Source organism: Meleagris gallopavo, chromosome 21 (assembly GCF_000146605.3).
Source record: "Meleagris gallopavo isolate NT-WF06-2002-E0010 breed Aviagen turkey brand Nicholas breeding stock chromosome 21, Turkey_5.1, whole genome shotgun sequence".
In the NCBI taxonomy this organism is placed as follows: Eukaryota; Metazoa; Chordata; class Aves; order Galliformes; family Phasianidae; genus Meleagris; species Meleagris gallopavo.
The window spans coordinates 7,693,473-7,706,063 of record NC_015031.2 but is presented as its reverse complement, the minus strand read 5'-3'; the positions used below and the strand labels follow the sequence as shown (position 1 = coordinate 7,706,063).

The 12,591-nt window shown below is 41.8% G+C and overlaps 1 protein-coding gene across 1 annotated transcript in view; it reads left to right on the top strand.

The window, feature by feature from the left end:
- LOC100540920 (breast carcinoma-amplified sequence 3) overlaps positions 1 to 12,263 on the top strand; it is a 43,343-nt gene extending 31,080 nt beyond the window's left edge. Inside the window, exons 8-9 of the mRNA XM_031556454.1 lie at positions 1,052 to 1,149; positions 2,613 to 12,263. Coding sequence (XP_031412314.1) covers positions 1,052 to 1,149; positions 2,613 to 2,656 — 142 coding nt within the window. The 3' untranslated portion in view covers positions 2,657 to 12,263. The remainder of the gene's footprint in view (positions 1 to 1,051; positions 1,150 to 2,612) is intronic.
- The last annotated feature ends 328 nt before the right edge of the window (positions 12,264 to 12,591 follow it).

Below are 12,591 nucleotides of genomic sequence, written 5' to 3'. Positions count from 1 at the left end.
AGATAATGCAGGGTCTGGTGGCCTTGCTCAGCATCGTCTTGGCTTTGCAGTTTCTGCATTGCTTAAAAAATAAAGTCTCTCAGTTACGCCATAGGTCTAGGTGCTGACTAGATGAAGCAGTCAGAGTGTTGGAACAGAAAGGGAGCTCTGGAATATTTTTCCCCTTCTGCCCTTTGTTGTTTGTTTTGTTTTGTTTTCTTCCTTTCTTGTCATTGTTTTTCATATATTTATTTAGTCTTTCTCCTGAAACTGAGAGAGGGCAGCTTAGGAGGGGGAGGCTTTTTGTGGATTTATAATCATGGATGTAGCAATTTTGTAGAAGTGCTTTGTGCACCATGTTTCTGTGTCTCATCCAGTAACTCAAGATTTAACAAGTTTCCATGCTTCTGAATCTGCAAGTGGTTGAAGGTGGGTAGAGTGGACCTGGACTGTTTGGGACTTTGTTTGAAGCTCTTGTAGGTAAAACATGAGAAATGGGTGATACGAGCAATCCCACTAAAACTGGGTAGGTTGTCCTTGAACTAAAAGCACGTGATTTTGAAATCTGTGTTTTTTCCTTGCGTACACGTAACTCCCACAAGTAAGGGTAGAAATGTCACATGTGCTATTAAATGATTTTTAATTGTTGTCTATATGCAAACACATGCAGAAAGAGAGTAGAGATTAAAACAAAATGAACACGTATGTATTCACATATACATACTACTAAAGGAGTAGGCAGTTACGAATGTGTCCTGAACTGCTGAAGAAATTGGTTGTTCAGGAGGGCCTGGAGGAACTGTAAGCAGTTCAGAGCAGTTGGGTGTTTTTGTGGGGAGGCAGCTAACATCTGAGATGTAGTGGAGGGGCACTCACTCAGTGTACCATCTTAACCTGTCTGTGGATGGATCGTCCATGCTTTGGCTCCTGAAAGCAAAGTAAAATGCCAGCAGGGCAGCTGATTTGAAAATAAATAGTTGCTCAATTGCTTGTTTGTTTTTGGCTTGTGATTTAATTACAGCCCATGTGAGCACTGATTTGATACAGGTGGTGACTGTAACTTATCATTTAGGATTCAGCCGGTTCGTTCGGAACCTGTTAGCATGCCTGGCTCATCGCGTCCCGTTTCTGATCGCAGAGGAGTTTCAACAGTGATTGATGCAACTTCAGGTAAGAACATGTTGTTTTTCCTGTTTTCTGTGATGCTCGTGGCGTTCATCGATCTGGTCTTCTCTTTGGTAACACAGTCACTAACCAGTGCTGTACACTTGAAGGGTTATCACAGTTTTCAGCTGCGCTAACTGGTAAGTGCTGTCTTACACAAATGTATCTCAAAGACTGTGATGACTTTTCCTCTTACCACTCATACCTGAAGTCACAGCATTGTCATAAAACACAAACACTATATTTACATTAAGCTAGAGAATGCTTAAAAATACCCAATCTAAAAAGCAGAACGTTTGCAAACACTGAGGCTGAAATGCTTTTATTAATGAATGCCTGAAGCTTAGAATATTACAATTCAATCTCATTTATAAAATACATTTCATTGAAATGTAATCGTAAATGTAATTTATTTCTGTGAACAGTCAAGATAACATGGAAGTTTAACTGATGTTTGTCTGAGAGAGGCACATTTTCACTACTCTGCTTTGGAAGTGTGTGTGTAAATGTAATATTGCAGCGGTTCCATTAATATCAACACAGCAATGTATGCACTATAAAGTTTTTTCTTTTTCATGGTGCTGGGATACAGTCTATATAAAGAAACAAAGACAACAGAGCTTTATATTCCAGTACAGCTGTATAGTGTCCGAAGGTTCCACACAGCAGGATTTTGTCAAATAAAATCTCTCACAAGTAGAATTATTAAACACACAGCATTAGTCAAACAGTCAAGTCAGAGAGGATTTTAATCTGTAGTGATTTGAAAATCCCCCGAGACTGCTGATTGGATTGAGGTTAAACTGTAAAAGGAGGCTGTAACACATACAGAAACTGATTTCTGAAGGTTGTTTTAAAGAGAGTTAAAATAAAAGCTCCCGTTCCAGACTCTGTTTGCCATACGTGTAAATTCTGAGTCCAAGATTCTGCATCGTTTGCCAAATTAATTTATTTGAGTATTACAGGATATTTCTTAGATCTGTTTATAACTGTGTTCAGTAATAACTACATTTATGTTGGATATTGAGAATTGTCATTATAAATTCCATTTTCAAGTATTGAGAGCTAGTTAAATTAATTCCCATTGAGCTTGGACGTCTGATGGTGGTTATTTAAAGGGAATTATATTTGTTTTAGTGTATGTGAACGTAATTTTGAAAGTTCTGATTTGCTGTGTAATCTGTGTGCGTTACCCCTGGAAGCTCCAGTTACAGCAGTGCTTCTGTCTGTGTATCTGACACTTCAGATTCAGAGTGATTAATGACAAGGTTGTCCCTTGCTATCAGTGTGACTCTGCCAGGTGATACAGGTAGAGGCATCTGCATTATCAAGGTTGGCTTCTTTTGTATTTTTTTTTTTCCTAAGTGTGAATGGAGCAGTGCAGTTCCCTGGAACAGGGATATGTATTAATTCTGAAACACAGCTATTCTGTAACAGTACCACATTCTAAAGCTGTTTTGTTCCAACAGCGCTGGAAACAATGAACCACGTTCGGACCATACTTCTGTGCTGAGCAGCCTTTGCTATAGAATAGATGGGGCCTTAATGTGAAATGGCTCATATGAATGTGATGAAGCTCCGCTGGTAATGCCTTTAACATGTGTGTCCATATTAAAATTGCCAAAGTCAATTTTATACATTGTTATGACACTAAAAATATATTTACTGTACAGCAGTGACTCCATTTTATTATAACACCTCATAAGTTTCTTATAAACAATACATGGGTTTTGTTAGAGACATGCTGATAGCAGTATTTATTTAGCTTCACTGCTAGGCTGTTCGAGTTTGAATTGATTTTTGATTCAGGGACTTTAACATCTATTTGCAGTTTTCATATTGCCTGGTCCTTAGTTCCTTCCCATGCAGAAAGTATTTGTCCAAACGTAGGGTGGATGTGTGTGTGTGTGTGTGAAATGGTGTAGGAGTTCTACAGGGTCAAGGAGACATGAGAAAAAATGTGTGCAGTTTTTTTGAAATCTTGTACTACCCTTGTAATAGATGTTGGGCAGCAGGAAGAGGAGCAGTACTTACTTTCTTCCTATCTTGGAGGCGTGTGGAGAATTGCATTAAGCTCAGCTCTGCATGTGAAGGCTTTATTTCAAAAGTTAATGTGCAACATTGCATTATTTTAATACTGTATTCCACTACTGTAAATATTCTCACTTCCTGCTATTGCTGAGGCATACTGTAAGTGGGTTGTGTTCTTTGTGGAAAATGAATTTATTGGAAAATACGTATTTAGGTTTGAAGCATTTTTTTTTTTAAGTAGGTCATAAATTTTTACAGGCTAAGCTGAACCAGGAAGTGATCCTTCAGCTCTGCCCCATGCATGCGAGTCTGGTGCACTTTATAAAGATGTTTATCTGGTGTTGCTTAGAGACACAACCAGCGTGGCGCCTCTCCTTATCTGACTCCATCTCTTGTTCTTCCTATCAAAAGATTTTAAGTACGTGTTTATCATCTTTACTTTAATTTTTCCGTCATTCTTTTTAGTTTCCTTCTGTCTCTCCATTGGTGAGAACTTTGTCATTGCAGCTAATAAGACATTTGTGCAGTTTTTTTAATTGTGATTTGTGCAATCTGTGTACAGTGATGGTGTACTAATGGCAACTTTCTCTCACAAAGACATTTGAGAAAAATACTCATTTGAACAGAGCAAAACTTAATTATGAGAATACTTTCAAGGTGGATATCAGTATCTGTAAAGACAGTGGATACATACAAAAAAAAAGTAGAGGTCAGTTATCTCAGTTTCACTTAAAATTTTTCTAAGCTATTGTTCTCTGTGGTTTTTTTTTCTTTATATTTAATCAGTAGGAGAAGTTTGTAAAAATGCAGTCACCTGAAGCTGCTGGACATGCATCCTCAGCACACACATATTGGATGCATCACAGAGAGAATATACCCTCAGGGATTAAGTGCACTGTAATTCCAGATGCTGTTCCAGAGTCACAGTTTAATGTTGAAGGGACAAAACTGAGTTTAAAGATTTGTAACACAGGAAGTTTATAATATGGACTGAAGGGAAGACTTGTACTCATGGCAGAAGCACACTGTGTATGGGAGAGGCGTGCAGTAAGTCAGGTTACATTCAAGACTTTTTTGGACAGCGGTGGAAAAGAAAACTGGTAAGTGTCCATCTGCAGGAGATGCTGCAGCTGGACATCAAATAGTTCATACATCTAAACCAACAATCTCTGAGACAGAGATCTGTAGGGCAACAAGAGGTGTCTACCACAGAATGATCTGGCTCTATTTCAAACTATTCTGGAGGCATGACTTTAAAACTTTACATTAACTATAGACGTTGATTGCTGATCCTTTCTTTGGTGTGACTTGAATTAGATAGAATTTTTGGATAGCTGAGGTATCCACAAAATTACTGGAACTAATCTAGGAAGCAGCAGCATCGCCTAGATAGGCAGCTGAATATCTCCAGTGATGAATGGGTACTTCTCAGAAGCTTCATACTCTAACCTGTAGCTGAGTAATTATGTGTTACTCACCTGAAAAATCACAACTTACAGAACTCTGTTACAAATAGATAATGGGGGAATTAAAGGGGTGCAGGAAGGCTGGAGCATCTGCATGGAACAGCAAGTCTGAACTGGCAGAAATAGAAAAGCTCTAGAGCAAGGATGTTGCAACTGTTCCTGATCACACAACGTTTGGTCACAAAGCTGCACTGAGTCTGTATGGGCAGACATTTCCTTTAAGCTGCAAAAAATGTGTTGCTGAAGGGCGTGGGTATTCAGGTGTGCTGTCATACCTGTAAATTCAACCCTGCTAAGAAATCTGTGTGCATCTGTCTTTTTTTATGAAAAGCAGAGTGTATTCCCTCATACAAAGAGATTTTGGACACTTAGCAGTCAAGTAATGATTTTGTTACGTTGTCAACTCAGCAGAAAAACATTGACCAGGAAGAAGCTGTGTGATCTCTCGCATCAACATTTTCCTTTCCTACTCGGAGGAGATCTCTTTCTTTCTTGCCTAGTACAAGAAATTGGTTATGTTAAGAAAATTTTGATGAATAAAATGAATTTTTTTGTGCTTTTTTTCCTTCTTTGGTAGGGCAGGCAGAACATCTGTATTCTCTTCTAAAACCTGGCATGTGCTATGCTTCTTAGAGATGCACACATCATTTTTTAATGAAGATTGTTTATTACTGTTGTATGAAACACTGACAATACGAAGCTTTCTTCTGGTTACTTCAATCAATGCCCTCTTAAAATTGGCTTGTAGTTTAGTACTTCCCTCTCCTTTGTTTGCCACCGGTGGCCGTGGATAGATGGCAGTGGGTTTAATGAGCAGAACTGATGTGGGACTGGGTTTAGTGGGGGCGGGAGGTTGCCTCCCTCCCTCTGCCTGTAAGGGATCTTTCATTGTTCATCACCACACCTGTGAGATAGGGACCCTGGGACGAAGTCTTACTGTCCAGCAATGCTCTCACTTGGAATTTAATAAACACTTCTGCTGTCACACCTTAAACCATCTGAGCTCTTTTCTGTTGTACGTGCGATCAAATATTTATTCCCAAACGCTGTACATCAGAAAGTGCTGCCTTGGAGTAGCGGAGATCAGTTATTCAGGTAGTAAAGATGTGTGAATGCAGCTGGCAGATGAAGTCACCAACATTATGAATTCCCAGGCTGCCCTTATTGCCACAGGCAATAACTGACAGGCCTGAGCGGCCGGCGGTTTCCCGTTACGGGTGCTGGTAGGGCCCGAGGATCCCGGTGTCACGGATACTTGAGCTGCCCTGCTTGAGTGGAGCCGGCCAGCGCTGCGGGGCCTCGCACAGAGAGCTGTAACCGATCCGGTCTGGAATCCTTGACCCGAACCTGTAATTACCTGGATGGTATAAAGGTGGATTGTTGTTTCAGATAGAGATTGCGCTCAGATCCTCCGAGCATAATGCTGAGCTTTGAAGCCAGGGAAGAGCTTTGGCCCTTGGTCTGTTCTTCACAGCAATCGAGAGGTTTTAATAATGGTCATATAACATGCTGTTCTTAGGGGGCATCACCTGTGCAGTAACAGAACACATGCCCAGCACTGATGTGTTGTTCCTCTGCACTCTGTCAGCTTAAATTTAAATGTGTTGAAGTTATGTTTCTTTCCTGTAACAGCTTCCAAGCAAATTATACTAATGAGATACCTATTTAAAATACTTAGTATGTTTCTCATTTGAAAAGTGTTTTTTGGAGTATTTCCAGGATAATTTATACAGTTTGGGATATGCTCAGGTTTTCTTTTAGTGATGAAATATCACACGCCTGCATGTGTGTGTGCTTCCTCCATCCTATTTGGCTGCCTTGCTAGGTAAGTGTGTGTGCGTGTGTGTGTGTGTGAGAGAGAGAGCTGAACAGTACAGAATGCTGGTACTTAGATTTTTTTCAACTAGATCTAGTTCATCTAATTTGAGAAAATGTTATCTGATGATTTCTGAAGAGGGCCTTAAGACTGAAGCGAATTCATCAGGCTCCAAGATGCCAATGCAGTATACATGATTGCATCTAGCAACAGCTATGCCCTATAGACTATGAAGATGTGAAGAGAAATTAAAACGACCTGACACTACTGACTGGGCACTTGCTTCTGGATCGTTGCCTGGCTTGGGAAAAGACTCAGCTGCAGGGATACATGGAGTAGCATTAATGTCTTGAAACACTGGTGGGTGTTTACTGCAGGCAGGAGGAGTATACTGAAGAGGAAGTGCATGGGACAGTGAGCAGCAGCAAATTAGTTCTGTAGTAATTTATTTTTGTCCCTCTGATGGTATAGGTAGGTTTGCCTGCTGTTTGCTCTGTGCAGCTTGGTGCGGCACTCTGCCCACTCTGCAGTGACAGGGAAGGCTGCTGATCCTCATCCCAGACTGCCTTGGGTTTTGCTGAGGAGCCTGGTGGCAACTAAAGCAGTTCATCTCTTCTAAGGTGGTTGTGCTTTGACAGGTATGTGTCCAATAGACAAAACGAATGGAAAAATCACAGAGGATTCTCCCAAACAATAGACGTAGTGCTTTCCATGTTGCTGTCATGGCTGGATGGTAACGTAACTGTGACCTAAGCAGCATACAGACCAGGTACTGGGTAATGAGTTTTCTTCACATGCAGAGATGAGTCACAGTGAGGCCTCCAGGGGTTACGTTAATGGTCATTGGTGCAGTCCTCTGCTGCTCAAAGACAGTTGTTCTCGTGTCACACAACCTGCTTGATGCGTGTTCCAGTGGTCCATTAATGCAGACAGCAGAGTGTCTTATTGCTTAAGTGTTACATACTGACTTCCAGCTGGGAAAGCCACCTTCAGTTCATATAATGGCTTGTCAGCTGAAAAATAGCAGTGTGCTAGAGCATGCTCTATTCCAAGCATGTAAGTGCTTCTTGTTTATCTATGGGGAAAAAAATCCAAAATGCACAGTGGTATTTTGCATATCAGTAGCTAAAGCACACTCATTCGAAATATTAGTTTGCCTTATATACCCTTTTATTGTCCTTCATTAACAGTTGTTGTTAGTGTTTTGCGTAGATAGCTTTAAAGCTCAGAGTAAGTGGAAAGTGTTGATTCTAATCATATCTGACACCACAATCTTCTGTGGAACAACACATGAGCTGAGAGTCCCGATGGGCTCCTGCAGGATACAATATTTATTATAGCTTGAGATCTGAGAGCTCCTAGCTACTGTTCAACTTACTACAGACCCACAAACCTCAGTGTCTGTGCTTGTGTTTTTATAGCTTGCACAGAAATAACGCACTGTGCAGTGTTGGCAAAGAGGCACTGATATTTCTGTTCCTTTTATACAGTGCTTAGAGAGGTAATTGTATGAATCTTAATATTTTTATAAGTTAGTGTTGTATTACGTGCTCAACTATTAATCTTGAGTGTTTGAAATGTTCTTAAAACGTTATTAGATGTGCAAGTTAAAAGGCCATCCATTTGCAAATGAATTTTAGAGTCAGGATTTTTCATGCAGAGTTTTTGTTTAGGAAGTTGTCCAGTTCATGATAAGGAGGAAGCGCACAGAGCATCAGCCCCTGTCCTCAGGGCTCTGTGGGTGCTTCTTTTTGTCTTTCAGCTTCCCCTGCCTATCAGACACCCAGAGGCTTCATGTCCACAGCCCTGTAGCACAGCACCTGCCTCAGCATTGTATTGTGTTGGTCATTTCAGAGTAACTGAACCTGTAGGCGTATGAAGCAGTCTAGAAAAATGCTTTTGGGGGTTTATTTTTTTAAAGAGGATTGGGAGTGGTGGGGCAGCTGCTGAGCAGTGTCTCCTCGTTTCATACTGGTTCCTAATTTTTTTTTTCTTTTCAGCTCACTTCATTAGAAGGCAAAAAGGCACCAATTTTCACCATTGTTAATCCAAAATTAGCTATTGTTCATTGGAGTGTAATGTGGATGAGCGAGCAGAAGCATGCCATCAGTTGAGATATATGCCATGTAAAACTGAGCTGTTTGGTGTGATAAAGTAGTCAGGTGTTTGGTGTGTCCTCAACGTGGAGTTTAATACTTTGAGAGTGTGTTAATCACTGCCTCCTCACTGTCCTCTCCTTGCAGGAGCAGGGCTGTCCTCTGTTGCGAATAAATATTTATATCTAGGTAGAAATACAGTCAGTTGATATGTACTTGTATATACGTTTTATTGCCTCAGTGACGTAAGGAGTGAAAAAACAGATGGAAAATATTTTGTTTCTCTTAATTACCCAATGCTGTGAAATACCCATCGGCTTGCAGCCGCCTTGGCTCCTCCTCCTGTCTTGGCCTCCATCCCTGGCGTGATCCCAGCCCATTTTTAATAGTTCTTTATCCGCTGCTTGTGCTGCATTTAACTTTCACTTTTTATTAGAACAAAAGCTAAATTGGGTGCTGGTTAGCAGCAGGGCTATGGGTGAAGAGCTGCAAAAAGCCAGAGCTGGTGCCAACAAGCGGCTGCTGCGAAGGGTGGCCAGCATGGGGTGAGCTGGGAAAGGGGCCCTGGTGAGTCCCTGTCCTCGGCCTGTCCCCATCCCCAGGCACTGCTGAGTGCTGGGGATGGCCTGCCCAGGGCTGGCCTGCTGTGAAAAGGACACGGAGTGCTGGAGGGAGCATGTAAAGCCAAGTACTGCATGCACGTACATAAACCGTGTGGTACTGTTCCCCTTGTAAAGGTGAAAACAAGCAGGTCACAGTTAGTAAATGACAGAAAGCAGACTTGGGATTATTCACATCATTAGCACAGGATTTCTCCAGATAAGAGAAGTGGGATATGAGCCTCTACTGCCCCGAGGCTGTCTTTGGTTTGCTGCACGGGGCGTCGTCCTTTAAAATGGAGCAAGAACAGGAAAAAGAAAAAGGTGGTAATATGTCTAACATATGGTTTTCACTGGACTTTGGCCACAGATTTTAAGGCCTTGGAGTGGATTCCTCGTGTCTTCATGTGCTATCCCAAAACCAACACAAAAGCCATTCCAAATACGTTTTATAAGCTCTGTGATTGTAATAGTCCTCCTATCCAAAATCCCATGTCCCCGGGTCAAGTGGGGCGCAGGCCCTTCTTTTCCACAATCCAGCCTTGCTAAGTCTCTTTGCCTGGTCTTTTCCTCCTGCAGCGACAGGCAGCCATTTGTGTCCGATGTGCAGAGTAGCTGTGGGGCTGTCCAGCACAGCTGCTTTCCCTTGAGCTCACATCTGCTCAGAGCGAGTGGGACCTCCATGTGCTCACTTACCCAGGCTTTTGTCCCAGATGCAGCTGGTCCTGGCTGTGCACAACCCACCTGTATTTCTGGATAATTCATAGTATTTGCTAGGCAGTGGCACAGAGGCCCAGTGCTTGCTCATGAGTACCTGATTGGGTTTGTGCATTAGTTTTGATGACCAACTGCTGTCATGGTCTTCGTTTTACTTTTCCAGTTGCTGATTTATAGTACCATTAATGAGAGAATAATGCAGTGCAGGAAATGCACGCTCTGCAGTTCATTGCCTCTTGTTGTTAGGACTCTGGTTTCTGGTCCTGACTGGTACCACTGCAGCAAACGAAGCCTCTGGGAAGATTGAAGCAGTAGAAGGCACAGATGCAGTAAGATCTTGCCAGCTCTTCACGTCTTTATCTGTATTATTGAGCGATTCACTTAGTGTTACACAGTTTGACCATCACTTAAAATATGCTTTGGAAGTACAACATTCTCTGAATATATTAGTGATTGAACTTTAAATTTTGTAATTGACCATAGTCATCTACAAGGCTGTTTGTGTTCTTTGTGATATTTTTTTAACAGACTGAAAGTTGCCATGAAGGAGAGCAAAGGAGATGCTGTTGTGCTAGTCTTTGGTTTATGTGTTTTTTTTCTCCTTCTTGAGTCTTAAAAAAGCAAGCAACCAACCAATCAAGAAAACCAACCCAGCAGCAAACAGTATGCAGTGAAGGACTTGCGTGGAAGGACGTTTTACCACTGAAGTTAGATAAAAAATTGACTATATCATAAGCGAACCATTTCCCCCTTGATTTGTGTCCAAAATATGAGGAAAAACATTGCAGATGCATTATGCATTTTACAAAAGAACATATGCATGCATTTAAATCATTTACATTTCATCTTTGCTTTCTCTTATTTTTAACCCATATTACAGTGAGTGACAGCATGTTTGGAAAACTGAGGCTGAAAGCAGAGCTTAAACTTTCATGCCCAATAAGCTGAACTGCAAGCAGTGCTTCACTATTTCATGATTTTATTTCAAAGTTTTGCTTTCTCTCCACTGAAACATGTGACCGAAACTTTGAGAGTCTGTGGCTTGTAAAAAAAGATGATGTGTGCATGGTACGTGCTGGTCCTACAGAGCCTGCGAAGCAGGAGCTCGTCCTTGCTGAAGGAAAATACGTAAGCATATGTCTAAAGATGTTCTGAATCAGGGCTCAGTGAGGCTATTATGGTTCAGTTGTTAGTATCGAGCCCTCCTCATGCTATAAAATCCTTTTCAGAAGGGGGATGAGGAAGGCAGCAGCTCTGTGATGCAGCACCCCAGCATGGCTGGTTTCCAGCAGTGCCCTGCTGTGCATTCAGGCAGGAGCTTCTGACTGCCCTGCTTACATAGCTGGTAGGTGAAAAAGAATTGGAATCATGGACGTGGTGTTTTGGTTAATGGCATCAGCAGGCACCACTTCCCCCATTGCTATGAGCAGACAAATAAAAATCAGCTCTGCTGGCCTGATTGTAGCATTTAATCACACTTCAGTGCAAGACCATGCATGCCACGAAGTGCTGAAGGTGTGCTCTGCAGCAGTGCGGTGCGAGGAGTGCTGGTATGTGGGCTGGCTGGCAGCCTGCAGGCAGGTGAGGGTGGGCACATGGCCGTGTGCAGGCAGTGCTCACTGCTGCCCTGTGGCCTGCCCTGCAGTCTGGCCCATGATCTCCTGCCCTGGCTCCTTGCAGAGCTGTGCGGATGGAACAGCAGCACTGTGCCAGGACTGGTGTTCAGTGAGTCTGGCATCTATGGAAGTTGTGTGTTTGATAATGTAGATGTTAAAGTTAGACATTTACATACCTCCTGACACTTGTTGAAATTTTTACTCATTGTTCTCACCTTCTTGTGAAGAGTCAAACTCAGAGTTCTGAGTGACTGTTTTTCTAGTAAAGGGTTGATTTGTAATTGTGGGCATGATTGGGAGGACCTGTAACTTGCTTGTGTATCCATCCTTCCGCTCTTAAAGCCAGGACATGAAAATAGAGAGTTTAAAAAGATATTGCTGATACTGAAGCAATTATATTTGGAGAACATACGCTTTGGTTTTACATTTCTGGCTCTAAAAGGTGACATTTCCTGTGTTTGTCATTTAATTTAACATTCTATATATTTTTAAACGGCTTTATGATTTGAAATCTCCAGATGCAATGCTTTATGCTAAATGAGGTTGACAGTTCAGTGATGTGGAAGGCCATTATCTCACCTTTGTGCTTCTAAACTATAGCCACTTGCTTTTGCCTGTTCATAATGCATCTATTGCATTACCGCATAGGAATTTTTAACACCTATTGAAAGCATTAATTAAGTATGCCATACTGATGAGCACTTTAAGACGAGCAAAAAGCCAGAACTGATCATGTTCTTCAAGTTTGTTTTTCTCCTGTTGCTTGCAGTGGGAATCATTACATGACTGATGAACTGGGCTGGAACATTCTGTGTTACATATTGCTGTAATCTCAAATTTCACGATGGGCAACAATTACCTGTACTATCATGGGCTGAGGTGATATCTTTAACGTGGCACCGCAGGATGGGTGCCTGATGGCCCTGTGACAGCTGGGTGAGATGCTCCTTGGGTGATTGAGGACTTCCAGGCCACGCCACAGGAAGACCCCAGGGTTTTTCAAGCACACAGTTGAGTGATTTCTGTAAGTTCTCTGGTCACTCATGGTATGGCTATTGTATCCTAAAACACTGTGATTTAGGTTTTTAAAAAAAAAAAGAAAAAAAA